General features: G+C 40.4%; 1 protein-coding gene across 4 annotated transcripts in view; it reads right to left on the minus strand.

Moving 5' to 3' along the window:
• LOC136581788 (phosphatidylinositol 3,4,5-trisphosphate 3-phosphatase TPTE2-like) overlaps positions 1-22,118 on the minus strand; it is a 48,482-nt gene extending 26,364 nt beyond the window's left edge. Inside the window, exons 1-5 of one of the 4 annotated variants that reach the window (XM_066582427.1) lie at positions 21,994-22,118; positions 21,894-21,933; positions 12,561-12,630; positions 8,685-8,759; positions 6,555-6,602 (exon numbers count right to left, since the gene is read on the minus strand). In XM_066582427.1, coding sequence (XP_066438524.1) covers positions 6,555-6,602; positions 8,685-8,759; positions 12,561-12,610 — 173 coding nt within the window. In that variant the 5' untranslated portion in view covers positions 12,611-12,630; positions 21,894-21,933; positions 21,994-22,118. Of the gene's footprint in view, positions 1-6,554; positions 6,603-8,684; positions 8,760-12,560; positions 12,631-21,692; positions 21,833-21,893 lie in introns of all 4 variants that reach the window. The other 3 variants (XM_066582419.1, XM_066582413.1, XM_066582433.1) reach the window with 3 other exon arrangements.
• Positions 22,119-24,045: the final 1,927 nt, after the last annotated feature.

Raw genomic sequence — 24,045 nt, forward strand, 5'->3', positions numbered from 1 at the left:
TGTATTGAGGCAGAGAAGCTTCATTATCAAAAGTAAGGGTCCTTTTGCACTGCAGGATATTATGATGACAAGCGCTGCTCGTTTACTTGGCCTCCGCACAGGCCAATTCACTATGAACATTGATAATCCTCCATACCGTTGCATCTTTGTTGCAAGCACATTTCCTGTTCACAAGGGAAAATGTCTTGCTGACAGCAATTGTTTTTTTCAGCTGTACAAAAGATGCGATCAGCCAATACATGAGTGTTTGATCATTATCTGCTGACTGTGTGCAGCCCAAAGCCCATTTAGATGACTGGTATGGATTGCTTTTCTAGCTTGAGGAGGTCCAGTATACAAAATGCTAAAGTACCCTGTGGTCTGTTCAAACTCGTAAGATCCCACCGAGAGGACTTGGGATTACGGAATTAATCACACAGTGAAATAGGGAGAGCAATACTGGGATCTTCATTGTCCTTTAAATATTCTTCTCAGATGTTGTCATGGAAGTCCCTGCTCCACCTTACTCTACTCTACTTTACATCTGTTTTGTAAACTGAAATGTTTCCCTCACTGGCAAGAGGTTGTCTGGTGCAGTTGCAGCTGAACCGAGTGTAAGAACAGACTTCTTGGTATTTGTCCACGTTGAACTCATTTATGCAAACAATATCCTATGATTCATGTTGAATATGTTACTGAGCCTTTATGCTTGTCTCATCTTCAGATATAACTCATCTAAAACAATTAAGCAACAGCAGTTGTATGATAAGTGCAATGAAGTAGTAGAAATATGATAAAAGTAATGAAGTAGTAGTAATAGAATGATAAGTACAATGTCGTAGTAGAAATATGATAAAAGTAATGAAGTAGTAGTAGTATGATAAAAGCAATGAAGTATCAGTAGTATGATAAAAGCAATGGAGTAGTAGTAGTATGATAAAAGCAATGAAGTAGCAGTAGTATGATAAGTGGATTGGAGTAATAGTATGATAAAAGTAATGAAGTAGCAGTAGTATGATAAGTGGATTGGAGTAGTAGTATGATAAAAGTAATGAAGCAGCAGTAGTATGATAAGTGGATTGGAGTAGTAGTATGATAAAAGTAATGAAGCAGCAGTAGTATGATAAGTGGATTGGAGTAGTAGTAGTATGATAAAAGTAATGAAGTAGCAGTAGTATGATAAGTGGATTGGAGTAGTAGTATGATAAAAGTAATGAAGCAGCAGTAGTATGATAAGTGGATTGGAGTAGTAGTATGATAAAAGTAATGAAGTAGCAATCGTATGATAAAAGCAAAGGAGTAATAGTAGTATAATAAAAGCAATGAAGTAGCAGTAGTATGATAAGTGGATTGGAGGAGTAGTAGTATGATAAAAGCAATGAAGTAGCAGTAGTATGATAAGTGGATTGGAGTAGTAGTAGTAGTATGATAAAAGCAATGAAGTAGCAGTAGTATGATAAGTGGATTGGAGTAGTAGTATGATAAAAGTAATGAAGCAGCAGTAGTATGATGAGTGGATTGGAGTAGTAGTAGTATGATAAAAGTAATGAAGTAGCAGTAGTATGATAAGTGGATTGGAGTAGTAGTATGATAAAAGTAATGAAGTAGCAATCGTATGATAAAAGCAAAGGAGTAATAGTAGTATAATAAAAGCAATGAAGTAGCAGTAGTATGATAAGTGGATAGGAGGAGTAGTAGTATGATAAAAGCAATGAAGTAGCAGTAGTATGATAAGTGGATTGGAGTAGTAGTAGTAGTATGATAAAAGCAATGAAGTAGCAGTAGTATGATAAGTGGATTGGAGTAGTAGTATGATAAAAGTAATGAAGTAGCAGTAGTAGTATGAGTGCAATGGAGTTGTAGTAGTATGATAAAAGCAATGAAGTAGCAGTAGTATGATAAGTTGATTGGAGTAGTAGTAGTATGATAAAAGTAATGAAGCAGCAGTAGTATGATAAAAGCAATGTAGTAGTAGCATGATAAAAGTAATGAAGCAGCAGTAGTATGATAAAAGCAATGGAGTAGTAGTAGTAGTAGTAGTATGATAAAAGTAATGAAGTAGCAGTAGTATGATAAGTGGATTGGAGTAGTAGGATGATAAAAGTAATGAAGTAGCAGTAGTATGATAAGTGGATTGGAGTAGTATGATAAAAGTAATGAAGTAGCAGTAGTATGATAAGTGGATTGGAGTAGTAGTATGATAAAAGTAATGAAGTAGCAGTAGTATTATGAGTGCAATGGAGTAGTAGTATGATAAAAGTGATGAAGTAACAGCTGAAGTAGTGGCTGCTTTTTAGCTCAGGTATATTAAAACAGAACTGTGATCTGTGACTATAGTTTAACTACAGTGTTTAATCTGAAGTAGTCTGGGAAAAAACCCTGCAGTAGTAGTAGTAGTAGTATGAGTGCAATGGAGTAGTAGTAGTATGATAAAAGTAATGAAGTAGCAGTAGTATGATAAGTGGATTGGAGTAGTAGTATGATAAAAGTAATGAAGTAGCAGTAGTATGATAAGTGGATTGGAGTAGTAGTAGTAGTATGATAAAAGTAATGAAGCAGCAGTAGTATGATAAGTGGATTGGAGTAGTAGTAGTAGTATGATAAAAGTAATGAAGCAGCAGTAGTATGATAAGTGGATTGGAGTAGTAGTAGTAGTATGATAAAAGTAATGAAGCAGCAGTAGTATGATAAGTGGATTGGAGTAGTAGTAGTAGTATGATAAAAGTAATGAAGCAGCAGTAGTATGATAAGTGGTTTGGAGTAGTAGTAGTAGTATGATAAAAGTAATGAAGTAGCAGTAGTATGATAAGTGGATTGGAGTAGTAGTATGATAAAAGTAATGAAGTAGCAGTAGTATGAAGAGTGGATTGGAGTAGTAGTATGATAAAAGTAATGAAGTAGCAGTAGTATGATAAGTGGATTGGAGTAGTAGTATGATAAAAGTAATGAAGTAGCAGTAGTATGATAAGTGCAATGGAGTAGTAGTATGATAAAAGTAATGAAGTAGCAGTAGTATGATAAAAGCAATGGAGTAGTAGTAGTATGATAAAAGTAATGAAGTAGCAGTAGTATGATAAGTGGATTGGAGTAGTAGTATGATAAAAGTAATGAAGTAGCAGTAGTATGATAAAAGCAATGGAGTAGTAGCATGATAAAAGTAATGAAGCAGCAGTAGTATGATAAAAGCAATGGAGTAGTAGTAGTATGATAAAAGTAATGAAGTAGCAGTAGTATGATAAGTGGATTGGAGTAGTAGTAGTAGTATGATAAAAGTAATGAAGCAGCAGTAGTATGATAAGTGGATTGGAGTAGTAGTAGTAGTATGATAAAAGTAATGAAGCAGCAGTAGTATGATAAGTGGATTGGAGTAGTAGTAGTAGTATGATAAAAGTAATGAAGCAGCAGTAGTATGATAAGTGGATTGGAGTAGTAGTAGTAGTATGATAAAAGTAATGAAGCAGCAGTAGTATGATAAGTGGATTGGAGTAGTAGTAGTAGTATGATAAAAGTAATGAAGCAGCAGTAGTATGATAAGTGGATTGGAGTAGTAGTAGTAGTATGATAAAAGTAATGAAGCAGCAGTAGTATGATAAGTGGATTGGAGTAGTAGTAGTAGTATGATAAAAGTAATGAAGCAGCAGTAGTATGATAAGTGGATTGGAGTAGTAGTAGTAGTATGATAAAAGTAATGAAGTAGCAGTAGTATGATAAGTGGATTGGAGTAGTAGTATGATAAAAGTAATGAAGTAGCAGTAGTATGAAGAGTGGATTGGAGTAGTAGTATGATAAAAGTAATGAAGTAGCAGTAGTATGATAAGTGGATTGGAGTAGTAGTATGATAAAAGTAATGAAGTAGCAGTAGTATGATAAGTGCAATGGAGTAGTAGTATGATAAAAGTAATGAAGTAGCAGTAGTATGATAAAAGCAATGGAGTAGTAGTAGTATGATAAAAGTAATGAAGTAGCAGTAGTATGATAAGTGGATTGGAGTAGTAGTATGATAAAAGTAATGAAGTAGCAGTAGTATGATAAAAGCAATGGAGTAGTAGCATGATAAAAGTAATGAAGCAGCAGTAGTATGATAAAAGCAATGGAGTAGTAGTAGTATGATAAAAGTAATGAAGTAGCAGTAGTATGATAAGTGGATTGGAGTAGTAGTAGTAGTATGATAAAAGTAATGAAGCAGCAGTAGTATGATAAGTGGATTGGAGTAGTAGTAGTAGTATGATAAAAGTAATGAAGTAGCAGTAGTATGATAAGTGGATTGGAGTAGTAGTATGATAAAAGTAATGAAGTAGCAGTAGTATGATAAGTGCAATGGAGTAGTAGTATGATAAAAGTAATGAAGTAGCAGTAGTATGAAGAGTGGATTGGAGTAGTAGTATGGTAAAAGTAATGAAGTAGCAGTAGTATGAAGAGTGGATTGGAGTAGTAGTATGGTAAAAGTAATGAAGTAGCAGTAGTATGATAAGTGGATTGGAGTAGTAGTATGATAAAAGTAATGAAGTAGCAGTAGTATGATAAGTGCAATGGAGTAGTAGTATGATAAAAGTAATGAAGTAGCAGTAGTATGAAGAGTGGATTGGAGTAGTAGTATGGTAAAAGTAATGAAGTAGCAGTAGTATGATAAGTGGATTGGAGTAGTAGTATGATAAAAGTAATGAAGTAGCAGTAGTATGATAAAAGCAATGGAGTAGTAGCATGATAAAAGTAATGAAGCAGCAGTAGTATGATAAAAGCAATGGAGTAGTAGTAGTATGATAAAAGTAATGAAGTAGCAGTAGTATGATAAGTGGATTGGAGTAGTAGTAGTAGTATGATAAAAGTAATGAAGCAGCAGTAGTATGATAAGTGGATTGGAGTAGTAGTAGTAGTATGATAAAAGTAATGAAGCAGCAGTAGTATGATAAGTGGATTGGAGTAGTAGTATGATAAAAGTAATGAAGCAGCAGTAGTATGATAAGTGGATTGGAGTAGTAGTAGTAGTATGATACAAGTAATGAAGCAGCAGTAGTATGATAAGTGGATTGGAGTAGTAGTAGTAGTATGATAAAAGTAATGAAGCAGCAGTAGTATGATAAGTGGATTGGAGTAGTAGTAGTAGTATGATAAAAGTAATGAAGCAGCAGTAGTATGATAAGTGGATTGGAGTAGTAGTAGTAGTATGATAAAAGTAATGAAGCAGCAGTAGTATGATAAGTGGATTGGAGTAGTAGTAGTAGTATGATAAAAGTAATGAAGTAGCAGTAGTATGATAAGTGGATTGGAGTAGTAGTATGATAAAAGTAATGAAGTAGCAGTAGTATGAAGAGTGGATTGGAGTAGTAGTATGATAAAAGTAATGAAGTAGCAGTAGTATGATAAGTGGATTGGAGTAGTAGTATGATAAAAGTAATGAAGTAGCAGTAGTATGATAAGTGCAATGGAGTAGTAGTATGATAAAAGTAATGAAGTAGCAGTAGTATGATAAAAGCAATGGAGTAGTAGTAGTATGATAAAAGTAATGAAGTAGCAGTAGTATGATAAGTGGATTGGAGGAGTAGTATGATAAAAGTAATGAAGTAGCAGTAGTATGATAAAAGCAATGGAGTAGTAGCATGATAAAAGTAATGAAGCAGCAGTAGTATGATAAGTGGATTGGAGTAGTAGTAGTAGTATGATAAAAGTAATGAAGCAGCAGTAGTATGATAAGTGGATTGGAGTAGTAGTAGTAGTATGATAAAAGTAATGAAGCAGCAGTAGTATGATAAGTGGATTGGAGTAGTAGTAGTAGTATGATAAAAGTAATGAAGCAGCAGTAGTATGATAAGTGGATTGGAGTAGTAGTATGATAAAAATAATGAAGTAGCATTAGTATGATAAGTGCAATGGAGTAGTAGCATGATAAAAGTAATGAAGTAGCAGTAGTATGATAAGTGGATTGGAGTAATAGTAGTATGATAAAAGTAATGAAGTAGCAGTAGTATGATAAGTGGATTGGAGTAGTAGTATGATAAAAGTAATGAAGTAGCATTAGTATGATAAAAGCAATGGAGTAGTAGTAGTATGATAAAAGCAATGAAGTAGCAGTAGTAGTATGAGTACAATGGAGTAGTAGTATGATAAAAGTGATGAAGTAACAGCTGAAGTAGTGGCTGCTTTTTAGCTCAGGTATATTAAAACAGAACTGTGATCTGTGACTATAGTTTAACTACAGTGTTTAATCTGAAGTAGTCTGGGAAAAAACCCTGTTTTATCATTGATTCAGAAAGTCTCCTATGCTGCATGAACCAATGATGAGACATTGGGGGGGGGGGGGGGGGGTGCCCCAGACGTATATACTTTTGATATTCTAACTGGAGGGTCACTTTAACTGTATATATGCTATGTTTTGACAATTCCTATCCATATGTCCAACTATTAGCTAGAGTGGAGAGCTGCAACAAAGAGAGTCTCTGTACATACTGTGTCCATGTATTACTCGGCAGCCCACTGATGAGTGTGCATTCTAATAGAATTATGTGATTCATCTTCCATTTTTATTACATTGTCCATTTCAGTTCTCTTTAGAATGAGTTTTGCAGAACATATCCTACCTGAATCCGAACGACATGACGAGGGGAGCAAGGCATTTCCTCAGTTTGCTGAAAAATTAAGAAAAGGAACATGAAATAAAATCTACTGTATACACTATCCTACCTTAAATATTTGGACCCCCTACCAGTAGAAGGGATTGAGTCTTATCAGCACATCACATGTCCTAAGCCATACTACATGAGATGCAGACCCTTGGAGGTGTCAGCCATAGTTTGTGACGGGAAATGCAATCCATTGGATATACGGGTAAATACGGGTATATTAGATAAATCACGCTTCTCCATCTTCAAATCAGTTGGACATACCTGAGTGTGAAGGAGCTAAGGAGAACACCTTTTGTCTGAGCATGTTGTGCCAGCAGTTAAGGTTCTGTTATGGTCTCGGTCTGTTGGGTGTAGTGACAAGAACCATGAACACAGAGATGTGCCTTGTCATTCTAGACAATAATAAGCTGCTGACAATGTGGCAATACTCTGGAAACAAGACAACGCAACTTGTCACAGATCCAACACTGCTTTACATTGGTTTAAGGACACAGATGTTCCATGATTGGACTGGCTGCACAGAGTCCCAACCTGGACCCTACTGAACATCTTTGGGACGAACTGAAACGTTGGGTCAGGAAATATGAACAACGTCCATTTTCTTTGAGAGAACTCACGAGACGTTTGCAGGATGAATGGAGGGAAATGGCGGTTGAAGTGTATCAAATGTTAGTAGAAGGTATACCACTGAAAGTATCTGAAGTCATTAGGGCCAAATGAGCCCCACTAAGTATTAACATATGGAAATAAATACTACTTTTGATTCTTGTTCAGGTGTGCAATTACTTTTGGTAGGAAAGTGTGTGTACCTAAGACTAATTCTGTTCTGTGCTTGATATAACAGTGTGACTGTTTGGTGTTTTAAACTTATATTATAGGCAATGTTTTCAATAATCCAAGTCGTAGTCATCCTTAACAAAGTAGCATTACTGTAAACTAAATACAAGCGGCGCACAATAGGATAATGATGAAAGCACTGGTCAGGGTGCCAAACGGGGTGCTCATTTGGTGGACTTGTGCTAGCATAGGTACAACTGTGGTGTAAACATCTAAAGCAGGTTGATATGGACTGCAGCTATCCGCCAATCCTGCTACAGGATATGCTACGGATGGGTGACAGTGAATGCAGAAACCAAAAGAGCAGTGTGGGAAGTGCTGCCCAACAGCAGGAGGAAGGAGTCTTCCAGAGTACATTACATGCAAGCAGTGTCAGCCTTAGATTAGATGGCTCCCTGTGTAGAATTTTCTTGGATGCCCCCCTGCACAATAAGAAAAAAACTACATACATTGCACTGATAGGCAGCATACCTACATTCTGCTTGTGCACAAAGCTGCAATATAGCAGCATACCCCCACCAAAACAGCTCAGAGAATATGTACTGCATCAGAACCAAGCTCATAACATAAATATAGCATCGGAATCAAACTCATAACATAGATGCAGCATGAGGACCCTAACATAAAAACAACATGAACCAATGTCAGTACATACATACAATACCAGAACCAAGCTCATAACATAAATAAAGCCCCAGAACCAAGCTCATAACATAAATACAGCTTCAGCACCAACTCATAGGATAAATACTGTCCCAGACCCAAGCTCATAACATAAATACGACATGACCCAACCTCAGAACATATATACAAAACCAGTACCAAGCTCATAATATAAATACTATTCATATATATTATGAATATGCAGTGATGCAGTGATATTAAATGTCCCTTGTGGGGTCATGAAGGCATTTTTTCCCCATAAGGTAAAATTGGCTACCTACTGCATCACCCGAGCCATTGATAAATCTAATACATCTTGTTGGACCATTATTGGACACAACTGTCATTTTATCCCTAAACAACATGTAACTTTCATATGATATTTAGCACTTCTACTCCATACACTGCTGTCTGTAAACTCAGGTCGTACTAAAGCCTTTACTGAGGATGCGCTGAAACAGATATGTCTCATTCAGTCTGTGACATGTATCATTTATCAGACTTGTGTTACACAAGCCTCCTATAATAATACATGTGAATATATAATGCCTAGTCAGAGACTCTTAGCCGTCCATCAGCACCTACTTGCTACATGTTGCTGGCTCCTCTGTGTCATTCTTCCCATCATCAATCTGCACTTTCTCTTCCGTATTTTTAAACCTGTATAACATAAAGGACAGACATATATTATGCATTACAGTATTATAGCAGTACAATAATACTTAATATTCTACTACGTAGCAAAATATTCAGGATAACTTGCATTTTTATCAAAATCTCAGCTATTACTATGGTTATGAGTCCAGTAGGGGGTCTTATTCAGTGATTGAAAGCCTTCCACGTATGAGTGTGCTGTGCATACATAGCTGTCGATCACTAATTGGAGCCGTCTACTGGACTCTTAAAGGGAAACAAGTCCTGAGCTTTAGATGCGTTTTTTCATTCATTTATATGGGCCGCTGCGGTGTATTGGCTAAAATATACGCTGCAGCGCGGAAATCCTTCGGTCGGCAAAAATCCTCGAAATGACTTATAATAGGTAATTAGAGCCAGCTGTCTTCGTTGCCCAGCGTTGGACTCAGCTAAACTCCCTCCCCACCTTTTTTTTCCAGCTCCCATAGAAGCCTATGGGAGCCTTCATCATATCTTGGCAAAAGATAAAGCAAGACCTATCTTTTCTGGCTGCGTATAAAATCGGTGGGCGTTTTTGGTCTCTGATGTTCTATTGTTCCCAGCGCAACATTTTTACGCAGCTAAAAATCACTCATCTGAATGAATACATTGGAAGCTGGTGCTTCAGATGGTTGCGATTTTCTATCGCGGCTAAATTAGCTGCATGAAATCGCTCATGTGAATAAGGCCTAAAAATGCAGTCTGATCTGCCAGAAGCATATTAGTGAGCATGAGGAGCCGACCAGATTAATATATGGTTTTACGAGACCGCCCACTGGACTCCTAGATAGGACCGCCCACTGGACTCCAGAATGTGCCAATGTTTAAATGAATAAAACACAATTTATACTGAAATCTTTTGCCACAAACGATATATCAATCTGCTTAGCTGCTCCTGCTCTATAATAGGATATTCACATTTTCAACATGACAGATTTGCCTCCTGTCCATAGTCGATATTTCACTGCGTTACCCGCGGCGATAATCCGCACATGAGTGACGCAAATGAACGCTTTCCATAGGATAACTGTGGAAAGCGCAGCCCGATTTACACGAGCAGAAAATCGCGGCAATTTTGTGCTCACGTATAAAAATTGCAGCATGCCGCGATTTTCCGCAATTAACCTATCATAATGATGCACATTATGAAAGACTGTTGGTCAGGGCCAGACATAGGTGGTGCATAGCTGTGACACTGGAGCAGCATGGGGCTGCTGGAGTGTGGAGAGCCGGCTGTGGACCACATTTACAAAGAAAGCTGAATTTGTCATTTAAAGGGGCTGTCCAGTCATAAGCTATTGGCAACCTATCCTCAGTATAGGCCATCAACAGCAGATGGATATGAGTCTACCACTCTGGACTCCTGCTGATCAGCTATTCTGCACTAGAGTATGGAGCGGATTTCTGCCAGAAGCAGGGAGTTATGTTTCCACTGCAGTGGCCTGGCTTGGTATTGCAGTCTAAGGCCACTCTCACACATGTGCCTTTTACCACGATTACCGCGGCCTTTTGAACGCTGCAGTAATCGCGGTACAACACTCCCATTGTTTTCAATGGGGCTTCGCAGACCTGTGCTCAAACGCTGCGTTTTCTAACACCACAATTTTCAAGCTCTGTCTGCTCTATTTTGGAGCGTTTTTGTGCTTCTTAGCACACCTCATCATGGGTTGCGTTAAAAGGCGCTGCCGAACGCAGTAGTTTGCGTTCACAAAACCACGATAAAAATCACGGCAAAACGACGCGATCAAAATCGCTGCATTTTGCCGAAGTCATGTGTGAGAGTGGCCTAAGTCCCATTCATTTCAATGTAATACCAAGCCAGGCCACTGCAGTGGGAACGAGCTATCTGCTTCTGGCAGACCCCCAACTGATCTGCTATGGATGGTCCATCCTGAGGATAGGCCAATAATAGCTCCTAATTGGACAACCCCTTTCAATTCCATTAAGTTTTATCCAGATGAGTTGTGCCAAATGACCAACCCTGCTGCATCCGTACACTGTTCTGTATACACTGTATACACCGCTCTGTACACTGGCTCACGGAAAGGCTTGATCTGGATCATTAAATGCCACCTAAATTACACTGAACAAATGCAAATGAGTGTGCTGATCATAAGACTATTATTACATGAGTTAATAACAATGACGATAACTCAGCCGCTTGCAGTCCCAACCACCCTGTGAGTCATTTACTATGTGCTGTCAGCACTAATCCGGTGACTTATTTCAGATTAACTTTTATGTCTAATTAGTTTTAAAATTCCAAAGTTCAAACTTCCGAAAGTTCAGAAGTGAGAAAAATGTGCAGTTCCATATAGAGTTTGTATTTCACATTTTCGGGATAGGCACTCACATTTACCTATGTCTCTCTGCATTTTTGGAGGGTGAATAAGACGTAACAAAGTACAAGATAAGTAAAATAGAAAGATTTGCAAAGATGTTCAACATTAGAGGTAATAGTCACAGTGATTTGAGCCTGGACTTTAAACTGGTGCCATTGAAAATGTATGGCTCTGGTTTAAAGGGAATCTATCAGCCGGAACATGGTGTCCAAACTGCGGGTAGCAGGAGGAGCTGAGCAGACTGATATATAGGGGGCTCTTTACTATTCAAAATACAACAGTTTTCTGGTACTTGCGCCACATTTATTATGTGTTTTAATGCACTTTTTGAACATATTTTCTGACATGTCCGAAAAGGGGGCGTGACCTAAATTGCATCAAAAATTGGATCAAATTGTTCCAAAATTTGGTTGCAATTTTTGGTGTAAACTAAGCCAACTAATAAGTGGTCTAAACTTATAGTAGACAGTCATGAAATTCAGGAAATTTATCATTGAATTGCATTTTAAGACTGTCTAGTCTAAGTTTGCACTGTCTAACTTTTAGACAGCATTAGTAAATAAGCCTCATAGTTTTATGGGGAAAGATCCAGTATAACTTGTATTTTGTTCATTTAATCCCATGCACATTCTGAGCTGAACAGTCCAATGGGTGGCTCCATCTGACCAGGCGATGTTTTTTCACTGTTCAGGGATCTAATTTTTGCACTCTTTTGCCCACTAGAGTCTCGTATTCCTGTTTCTCTTAGATAGCAATGGCACTAGAATTGGTTGTCTACTACTATAGCCCATTCATGCTAAAGAGAACGATGAGTTGTGAATCCGGACACGTTAGCTAGAGCCCCAGCGTTGTATTCTGCTGCAGTTTGCTTGACTGTGCACGACGTATTCATCAGAATGATTCCTGACATCCTCCTCTGACCCCTTTCATCAACAAGTTATTTACATGCACAGGATTCCATTTTGCTGGATGTTTTTCCTTGATCATACCATACTCTCTACACCATTACAAGTGAAAACCCTACAAGGTTGGCAGCGTATGAAATCCTGGCCCGGCTAGTCTGGCACAGATGACCGGGATTCGTTGGAAGTCACTCAGATCGTTGGATTTTCCCATTTAATGTGGATTCACACTGAAAGCAATCCATGGAAAACTTGTCACTTTATTTTATGCTGCATGCCGGAGTCATAGATCTATTTTTCATACACGGAAGCTCAAATAGTGAAAGGGCCAGTGTCTCTAATGAAGGAGCCTTTCCATGTAGTAGGTGATGGTTTTCGCTCCAAATTGTCACCTTGTACCTCATTTTTTAAATGTTCCACAAAAGATTGATGTGTGGAAAGACAACAATGGGAGGTGATGCCAACTGCTTACCTTCACTACACTCTACTCATGTTAATAGTTAGCATATTAACATTTTACTAATGATCCCTAGATGATCACTCACCCATTGACTTCAACGACCTCTGCCTTAGGAGCGAATGTTACGATTGACATCTTGACTGGGAATGCTGGAACTAGGAAGAAAAGGAAAAGAATAACTAACTCTCTTGTGTATGCAGTTTTACAGCCAACGAATCATGCAGTTTTACAGCCAAGGTATTATCTTAGCAGTTAGTATCGGTGCTATAAGCAGAATTCATAAGTCACAGTTTTGAGCAATGATCTCAAGTAAACTCATTTATTCTGCATCTTTATTGCTAAGTACGGGATGCACTCAGACACACCATCTGTGCACTGTCCCATATGTGGGAGAATGGACATTGCATGTTCTTCTCTTGCCTGTGAATGGAGCAGAATAGGATATGCTGTGATTTTTTTTAACATAGACCAATTAGTCCGTGAAAAATATTGCTTACCTGCATAGACATTGATTTTAATGGGTCTTAATTCTGCTTAAGTCTGCTCAGTAACAAACTTGCACAGAACTCTTGTAAAAAAAAACTCTCCATGTGAATGGGCCCTATGACCAGTGTGTCATGAGATGGAGTAGATTTATTTTATAATTTATGCCATTTTCTGGGGGGGGGGGGGTATTATACTTAAAGGGGTTGTCCAGGACTTTAACTACTGATAGCCTCAGGATAGGTCATCAGTAGTTGATCTAAGGGGGCCTTCTGCTCAACCGATCAATTGATCATTCAGCCTACTGTCAATACAGTGGGCCGGACGTCATCATAGGTGGTTATAGGAGGAAGTGTAATAGGAGGCAGCATTCCTATTGCCTTAAATGGGAGTCAAGTCAGCCATTACACTTCCTCCCTTGACCACCTATGATGACGTCCAGCCCCCAGCACTGACAGCGGTCCAAACAACAGCGGGCCCCTGAGGATAGGTCATCAATGGTTAAAGTCCCGGGATACTCCTTCAAATCTGTCAGGCTAGGACAGCCATGCCTCTCCCATCATGTCATACCCACTTTTTTAAAAAGTGCCATAAATTCAAAACATTTTTTTTTTTACCTGGGTACATAGTGTAAGCTTCAACTATGTGTTATATGTGCATGCCATAGCTAGATGATAACATCTTAGACTTTTGACAATCAAATGATTACACAGGAACTCCCTACACTACGTCATTAATGGGAATTTCCATATGGCAAGAGATAACATGGATAACTAATATAGTCTAAGATTGCTAAATCAAAGGAATGGGAAATAAACCGAGCAAACACCCTATAATAAACACAGGTTTGCACACACCAATCAAAACATATTCAACTATTCTATTAGAAAGTTGTAGTGTACAACCAATAGATTGGATTTAAAGTTATGACAGCAGCACTGCAGGGTAACACTGTGCCAGTGGGCTGTGCTTTAATATCTGGACATTTTGTGCCCTGTATGCAAAGGATACCATAATAAACATACTTCCCATCCTTCAAAGACTGAAAAGAAGAAGAAACTTTTAGCAATAATCTCTAATCTGACATAATTCCACTCCTTTACCTTTATGCCCCACACACTTTCGTAGTGTCTTCTTTGTGTGGCAAACAGTAATAGTCCCTCCCCCCCAAGGGCAGTAAAGATGCCCCCAGTAAGGCCCTACAAATGCCGTAAGGATGCAGTGCCAGCTTTAGGTTAGATAGCATCCTGTGTTGAATTGTTTTTTACGTCCCTGTCGTCATAAGAAAAAACACTATATAGATATATGACATTGATAGGCAAACTATCTTCCTGTATTCTACTTGTATGGAAAACAGCAAGATAACAGCAGACCAACACCAGAACAGCTCAGTGAATATAGCACCAGAACAAAATAACATAAATACAACACCAGAACCAAGCTCATAACATAAATACAACACCAGAACCAAGCTCATAACATAAATACAACACCGGAACCAAGCTCATATCATAAATCAGGGGCACTGATGTGCTGACAGTGGCAACTCAGAACATCAGAGTGGTGGAGATAGAGCCAGGAAAGGAATTACTCATATAGCTCCACAAGATACTGCCACTTGGAGGAGGATGATCATCTGTCCGAGCAGATCTAAGGGAGAGATCATTCCCAACCTACATCCGCCTGCTGCCCCCCTAAAAACTGGTGGTCAGCACCCTGTGCCAACACATGGGTCACATGTGGCTAGGGGGGCCATGTCAGGATACTCACAGTAGTGCCCCCACACAATAAAGATACCCAATATAGTCCCACTTATACTGTAAAGATGCCACCAGTAGTGCTCCCTCACCTAGTTAGCTCTTCTCAACTTATGACCTGCTGGCTGGAGGTGACGCTGCCTCAATTCAGGACTAATGAAGGAGGGTAGAGCAGGCGAAGCCAGGAGAGTGGTGACAGGGGCAAATAGAGCCTGAATACGCAGGAAAGTGGTTGAAAACAGGACTACCCCACTGGATAAAGGACTGTAGGGAGCTCTGGTCCCACAAAGAATTACTGCTAGCGTGATTGCATACTGTCATTTGCTTCCCGGGCTCAGGACATCATCTTCTGCTCTCAGAGGAAGTGGGAGCAACCGAGTCACAAGATGTGCTGCGATGGGAGTTTCTTTAGCGTCTGAAAGGTTAAGACTCTTAACACACACTGGCTTCAGGTCCGCAGGGGCCCATATTCCTGCAGAATTATTTCAACAGCTAGAGTAATCTATGCCACATCATATAGCTGTGGCTCTGAAGACCAAAGTCCAACGTGCTATTTAATGGGGTTTTTAGGAAGTGTGTATGTTCTTGGTTCAGGATCAGGTTATGTTGACGGGGTAAATGTTAATAGTAAGATACACAAAGCTTTACTTCTTTATGTCTATCTTGCACAACTGATGGTATTCCACCACTAAGGGTCATTATCCGCCAATACTGGAGTCATCCAGTAGAAACAATAAATAAGGATTATTGAGTGGCGTCTTGCTGTGTTGGTTCCAGTCTTCCTTATCATACAATCTGTGTTGCATAAAGCAACAATCCTCTCTGTAGAGTTCTAGGACACAAGTGACTGAACTCATGTACATACAACGAACACACCGTCCTGCTACAATAACAGTAACTGTATTAATAATACACCAACTTTAGAGTTAAGTTCCATTTAGGCACAATGATTATCGCTCAAAATTTGCTGAAAAGCCATATTTTGAGCAATGATTGTTGTGTCTAAACGCGCGGACATTGTGCAGTTTTCGTTAATAATTCGCGCATCACGATGAGTCTTATCAGGATTGCACGGTGAGTTCTCAGTGGGATGCTGCTGATACTCTTGTTTCAGCTAGTATCCCGCTCGGAGAACACAGCAGGAGTATGCAGAAGACAGCGCTCCAGCTGTGTTCTGCATACCCCGCTCAGAGTGCTCAGCTGTATACCAGCAGAGCGCTCCATGAAAACAGCAGGAGTATGCAGAAGACAGTGCTCCAGCTGTGTTCTGTATACCCCGCTTAGAGTGCTCAGCTGGATACCAGCTATGCGTTCCGAGAACACAGTAGTTGCATACAGAAGACAGCGCTCCAGCTGTGTTCTGCATACCCTGCTCAGAGCACTCAGCTGGGTACCAGCTGAGCGCTCCGAGAACACAGCAGGAGTATGCAGAAGACAGCACTCCAACTGTTTTATGCATACCTCGCTCTGAGCGCTCAGCTGTATACCAGCTGAGCACTCCAATAATACATCAGGAGTATGCAGATGACAGCGCTCAAGCTGTGTTCTGCATACCCCACTCGGAGCACTCAGCGGGATACCAGCTGAACGCTCAGAGAATGCAGCAGCTGTATACAGAGGACAGCGTTTCAGCTGTCTTCTGTATACAGCAGGAACCTTCATTTACACACTAATAAGCTCTTAAGTAGCTAATTAGCTACTTAAGAGATTATGCAAAGTGAACGCTCAAAACTGTCACTTAAACTGCCGTTTGAGCAAATTTTGAGCGTTCATCTTGCTGCGTAAATGCACACAACGATTATCACTCAAAAGATTGCCTTTGAGCGAATTTTGAACGATAATCGTTGTGTGTAAATGGGTCTTTAATGATGAATTTATAAATCTGGCTGCACCCAAACAAGAAGGCAATAAATAAAATAATCAATTTATATGTTAGTGAATAGAAGTGGCAAAACATCCTATACATCATAGGTAAATGATGAATAGCACGTTTGCCTAATAATGTTACTCTTAATATATTCATATAGTAATCTGCATATGACAGCGATTGTCCTAGATGAGAAAAACATAGTGGTGCTTTCTTCCAAAGACAGCACCACACCTATCCACAGGTTGTTTGTGGTATTGCAGCTTAGCCCAAACCATAGCTGGTGAGGGTCAATTGAGGTCATTTCACCACTTAGATGCCTTGATCAATGTTGACAAGGGCATCTAAGCTGTTAGCAATGAACCCATCAGTCCCAACCTCACCCCCTGCAACACATTTAAGGGGTTTCAATGGATTGTCATGGCAGGTTAGGGCCTATTAACTTGTGGCCGGGCTTAACAGGCTGACACTTAAAGTACAATAAACTTCAATACATCAGTATTGCAGTGTATTGTACAATCAACCACATGTTCAAGTCCTATAGTGGGACTAAAAAAAATAATAAAGAAGGTTAAATTAAAAATGTTAAAATAATAAATACTTCTTTGCTGCCATGTGTGGATAAGATTTATTGAAATCTTATCCACACTGCTAGTACTGTAAAATGCTACACAGCCAATTCCACTGTGTGTGAGCATACCCTTTTTCATGTAATGTGAAAAAGTGGGACTTTTTTCACATTACATTTTTGTCATTTTCATATCCACATGAAAATGTTGCCATTATTACAAAAATGGGTACAAATACAGTACTATGCAAAAGTTTTAGTCAGGTGCAAAGTAAAAATGCTTTCAAAAATAGAAATGTTAATAGTTTATTTTTGTCAATTAACAAAATGTAAAGTAAATGAACAAAAGAGAAATCTAGGTACACTTACACAAAGTAGGATTATAGTCAGGCATATGATTAATCAATGATACCAAATAGGCATTAATGATAATTATCCTTTTCATATGTAGTTGATATACAGTCATTACCTGAAACAGAAACAGCTGTGTAGGAGGCTTAAAATTAGGTAAGAAACAGCAAAACTCTGCTACAAAGGTGAGGTTGTGGAAGACATTTTTCTGTCACAGGCCATACACCATGGCAAGACTAAGCACAGCACCAAGACACATGGTAGTTAAGATTTGAAAGAGTCTGGGGTTTCAAGATGTGCTATTTAAGCTCTTTTGAAGAAGTGCAATGAAATGGGCAACATCGAAGACCATAAGAAATAAACATCATGTTTTCTTCCCTATTAAATTGGTAGATATCCAGCAGTGTCATCAGCTCAAATCTGGCAGAAACTAGTGGGACGCAGGTACACCCATCAACTGTTTGGGGAAGTCTGGCCAAAAGTGGTTTTCATGGAAGAGTTGTGGCCAAAAAGCCGCACCTTCGCCATAGAAATGAGGCCACATGACTCAACTATGCACAAAAACACAGAAACTGGGGTGCAGAAAATTGGCAGCAAAATTTTACATTTTTGGCTGTAATAGAAGGCAGTTTGTTAGTTAATGGGCTGAAAAGCGGTACAAAAATGAGTGTCTGCAGGCAACAGTGAAGCATGGTGGAGGTTTGTTGCAAGTTTGGAGTTGCATTTCAGCAAATGGAGTTGGTCAGGATTAATGGTGTCCTCAATACTGAGAAATACAAACAGATACTTATCCATCATGCAATACCATCATGGAGGCATCTGATTGGCTCCAGCTTTATTCTGCAGCTGGACAATGATACCAAACATACCACCAATGCCATTAAGAACTATCTGCAGCATAAAGAAGATCAAGGAGTCCTGGAAGTGATGATATGGACCCACAGAGTCCTGATCTCACATCTTCGAATCTGTCTGGGATAACATGGAGAGACAGAAGGATTTGAGCAAGTTACATCCACAGTCATCTGTGGTTAGTTCTCCAAGATGTTTAGAACAACCTCCTTGCCAAGTTCATTTAAAAACTGTGTGCAAGTGTACCTAGAAGAATTGATGCTGTTTTGAAGGCAAAGAGTGGTCACACCAAATATTGGTTTGATTACCATTTCTTTTGTTCACTGGCAAAAATAAACTATTTACACTTCTATTTTTGAAAGCATTCTTACTTTGCAAAAGTTTTAGACAGGTGTGGAAAAAAATGCTGCACAGTACTGTACATGCAAAAAAAGACTACCCCAAAAGTCTGCCTGATACGTGGATGGCACATCTGGGTGAATAGGGTGGCAGTCCTATTCTCCATCCAATACAGCAGCTGATGGTAAATAGTAAGTAATAAAAACTTCCTCAAAGTCTGGTATCAATAGCAGGTAATTACATTGTCCAGTATCTGTTTCCTCTCCTACAATGTAATGATAATTGAGTTAATAACCCCAGGCAAGGACACAATAAACTAAATGGTGTCTCTGCGCTGGTCTATGTGAGTTTAAAGTAGATTGATGGGGAAGGAGGGGGCACTGAAATGATACATGTAGCACACATTGCAGTATCCTGTGTATCCGTATCACATGAGAACTCTTTGTATTGGAAATAGCAGATACAAAAAAGTGATTCTGCAGCAAAATAAGGACATTGCTTTTTGACAGGATGAGAATAACAGCTGAATAATCAGTTTGTGCTGCAATGCTGGCCGTAGAGGATGGATATCACACGGCAGGTTCCACTGACGATCCAGTCTTTATAGTCTGTCAGATTTGGAATTAGCAGCCCAAAATCTACAGCATTTAGAGTGCAAGCATTGTGGGTGAGAGTTTAAGGGCAAAAATACATAGGCGCATGCGCTAATACGCTTGTTGCTACGGAGAGTACTAGCACGCAAACAGGATTTAGTTTTTTCCGAACTCTTCAAGCGCTAGTTTGAAAAGAAAAATATGGGATGATAGGTGTTGTCCTAACTTTCTCACATGTAGAAAAACCACGTGGGAGAAAGATAGGGAAGTCCTATTTTTTCTCGCTCGTAGTAATAACACGCGAGAATCTCGATAGTAGAATCTAAAGCATTGAAATCAAGGGTTTCATTTTGTCCCATTATGCAGCCGTGATTATCATGTCCGCATAATGGGGCTAAAACACGCCCATCTGTTTAAGCCCGGAGGATGTAGAAATATAATAGATTTTATATTCGACATGTATACTGAGGATCAGGGGCGTAACTAAAGGCTCAGGGGCCCTGATGCAAAAGGTGAGCAGGGGCCCCCCTCTATCTGTATCTGTACCCGTACCCATACCTAAACCATGCTGCACAGAGACATAACTTGAAGCTCCTGGGCCCCAATGCAAAACCTGTAACAGGGCCCCCAACTATAATGCTTTATTCATAGTACTGGGCTCCCTATATGGAGAAGAGAGGCCTTATGGGCCCCCTAAGGCTCCTGGGCGCAGGTGCAACCGCATCCCCTGCACCCTCTATAGTTATGCCCCTGCTGAGGATGTATAGATATGTATATTGGATTATATAGGTGATATTTGAGGATCTGTATATACAGTATGTGAGGAGCAGACATATTGAGGGTTGGTATATATGTGCACTGGATTGTCTATGTGAGGTGTGTACATGCTGACAGTGTGCACCTATGTGTATTGGATTCTGTATGGGACATAAGTGTACATACAGCACTGAGGATGTATATGCAGTACATGTACATTGAAATTCCATATATGAAATGTGTGTACATATGGAGGATGCTGAAATCTGTACAATGGATTTTATAGGTGAAAAGTTGCATGGGATCCTATATGTGATATATGTGTATATACAGTATATGTACATTGAAATTCCATATATGAAAAGTATATACATATATAAGATATATACATATGCACATTGAATTGTGTATGTTTACATGTATACTGAGGATGTGTAGATAAGTATATTGTATCCAATATGTGAAATGTTTACAATCTAAGGCTTCTTCGGACGACTGTATTTGCGCAGAGGATAGAATCTATTGATATCAATGAGTTTGTTCCAATTTCCTTTTTTGGGTGTAATTTTGTGCGCATTTGTGCACCAAAGGTCCCTATAGAAGTCTATAGGGGTGCCCAAATGAGCCAGCAATATGCAATATGATGTCCAATTGAACCTTAGGCTGCCTTCACACGAGCGCTAAAATCGCATGAGATTTGTGTGTTGCGAGACGCTCAAATGTGAACCCCATTATTTTGAATGGGGTAATACACATGAGCGATGTTTCCCTGTATGGATGCTATGTGGGAAACAAATAGCAGCATGTTCTATCTTTCTGCGTTCTCTCGCATCACAGCGCAAACCTATTGTTTTCAATGGGACCGACGACAACGGTCATCTCCCGAAAAAAATGGGAGAAACTCCGCGAGGCTCCGCCGTGGCTGACTGCCGCGCTGGAGGATCCCTGCATCCCCGAAGTGATGTGAGCCTGTTTTGCCATGGGGATTTCACATGGATTGCGAGCGTGATATGAGGTCAGGATTCACGGCGCCATATCACGCTTGCCTGTGTGAAGTTAGCCTTAATAGACTAAATGTCCATTTAAATTGAGTCGTGGTTGTATCCTGTGCTCAAAAAAACATGCCATGCGAACACAAAAAGTGCAGTAAAATACGCGATACATGAGCAAAAAAAACCTTGTTTATAGCATAACCTTGTTTATAGCGTATGAATCCATTCTGAGGATATTCTGTATATTCATGCACATTGGACTGCACACGTGACAAGTTATACGTGGCAGGAGATCACGCGATATCTTGTATACATCACACAGCACATCTGTAGGGTCTTCCGTGATCGGTCACGTCTTATTACCTCAGCGTATATTTATGTGATGACCACTGCCTGCGATGGATGAATGGCCGTAATGACGGATAACGTCCCATCCGACCAGTCGGTGTAACCACTTTCCGGCATGTTGGAGGATCCCTTCCATAAGCAATAGTTACCATTTGTACACAGTCATTTACAGTCTAATCTTCGAAGCCTCCCATCCCATCTACGGCCCCTTGCATAGAAGCCATCGCCAAGTACCTCCCAGCATGGCCTGCGAGGGGTCCTGGCTGAGTGTGAATGAGGCTCTGTGTACGGCGAGTATATAGGAGACTTACCTCAGCCAGCAGCGCTTCTACCTGCACACAGCTCATCAATAAAGTGACTCTGCAGGAAGGCTGCACCCAGATGTCTCCGGATCCATGTCACCTCCTCACATTTCTTGAATGAACTTGATTAGGGAGGAAGGACTGAAAGCCTGGGAAGGGGAGGGAGAGTGTGTGCAAGAAACACAAACATTGCCACAAGCCTCAGCTCACCTTAGTGCCAAGCAGCTCCTGCCTCTTCTCCCTTCTTTACCTCCTCTTGCCCTTCTTTACCTCCTCTCTCCCTTCTTTACCTCCTCTCTCCCTTCTTTACCTCCTCTGTCCCTTCTTTACCTCCTCTCTCCCTTCTTTACCTCCTCTCTCCCTTGCTTTCCATCACCCGGACTGTCGGATTTTGTATTTGTGTCTCCCTCTTCCTCTCCCCTCCTTCTCTCCTCTGTGACTGCAGACCCAGCACTTTCCACTTCCTCTGCTGACTTTGCTGACTCTGTCATGTGTTTTCTCTGACCATCCTTATGTCCCCGACATTATACACTTATTGTCAAAAATATCCCTCCCCTAGATGAAGTTGTCGGAATAGATTGAAACTTTCTCTGTGTGATTGTAACATTGATATAAGTAAGTGATTACAATATCAGAGCAAAAGGAGACTTTATTGCCAAAAACTGAACACTTGAAGGGAGACTCTAGTACCCTGTTGTACCACCTCTAGCTTGGATACAAGATGTGATACAGGGGGGCATGGAAACTCTAGTACCCTATCGGGCCGCTTCTAGCTTGGACACAAAATGTGATACGGGGAAGACATGGAAGCTCTAGTACCCTGTTGGACCGCCACTAGCTTGGATGCAAGATGTGATACGAGCGGACATGGAGGCTCTAGTACCCTGTTGTACCGCCTTTTGCTTGGGTACAAGATATGATACTGGAAGGGCATGGAGGGAGGCTCAAGTACCCTGTTGTACTGCCTCTAGCTTGATTACAAGATGTAATACAGGCAGGCATAGAGGCTCTAGTACCGTGTTTTACCACCTCTAGCTTTGATACAAGATGTGATACGGGTGGCATGGGGCTCTAGTACCCTGTTGGGCTGCCTCTAGCTTTGATACAAGATGTGATACGAGCAGACATGGAGACTCTAGTTCCCTGTTTTACCGCCTCTAGCTTGGATGCAAGATGTGATATGGGCAGATATGGAGGCTCTAGTACCCTGTTGGGCTGCCTCTAGCTTGGATGCAAGATGTGATACGGGTGGCATGGAGGCTCTAGTACCCTGTTGGGCTGCCTCTAGTTTTGATACAAGATGTGATACGAGCAGACATGGAGGCTCTAGTACCCTGTTTTACCACCTCTAGCTTGGATGCAAGATGTGATATGGGCAGATATGGAGGCTCTAGTACCCTGTTTTACCGCCTCTAGCCTGGATGCAAGATGTGATATAGGCGGACATGGAGGCTCTAAGACCCTGTTGGGCTGCCTCTAGCTTGGATACAAGTTGTGATATGGGCATGCATGGAGGTTCTAGTACCCTCTTGGGCTGCCTCTAGCTTGGATGCAAGATGTGATACGGTAGGGAATGGAGCTCTAGTACCCTGTTGTACCACCTCTAACTTGGATATAAGATGTGATTCGGTCGGGCATGGAAGCTCTAGTACCCTGTTGGGCTGCCTCTAGCTTGGATACAAGATGTGATACAGGTGGGCATGGAGGCATACGTGTTCTGTATAGTTTACTTCAGCATATCAGTCCACATTTGCTAAAACTGAGGCTCTAGATTGTGCAAACTCATAGGCTGTCGAAGATGACATCCCAGATGGTCCCATACATGTTCCATTGGTAATAAATCCAGTGACCAGACAGGCCACAGAAGTGTGGCAATGTTATTGAGAGTTATCCAAACACAGCCCGCAGCACTTCCTTGGCTTGTATTTCGATAGCTGGATCATTTAGATCCTGAATGCCCGTCACTGAGGAGTCTGAGTCCAACACTTATGTGCAAAGATCTGTATCTGGAAAGAGTGACAGCATACCGGGTGCATATATTTATTCCTCCATTCCTGCGATGTTTTGACCCTGCTCGGGGTCTTTGTCAAGCTGTATAAGCATGCTGAAAGACAACAATGATTCTTATCAAGGATTCACAGCGGGATACAGCTGATACTTTTGTTTCAGCTGTATCCTGCTCCCTGATCACAGGCTGAGTATGAGGAACAGAGCGGTCCAGCTCTGTTCTCCATACCCGGAACAGAGCGCTCGGCTGTATAACAGCCGAGCGCTCCGTGCAGAAAACATCTGGATGGAGAAGACAAGCAGGGACACCCCGCTTGTCTTCTGCATCCTCCGCTAGCAGCGCAAGGTGATCGCT

Source organism: Eleutherodactylus coqui, chromosome 1, assembly GCF_035609145.1.
Source record: "Eleutherodactylus coqui strain aEleCoq1 chromosome 1, aEleCoq1.hap1, whole genome shotgun sequence".
NCBI classification, from domain to species: domain Eukaryota; kingdom Metazoa; phylum Chordata; class Amphibia; order Anura; family Eleutherodactylidae; genus Eleutherodactylus; species Eleutherodactylus coqui.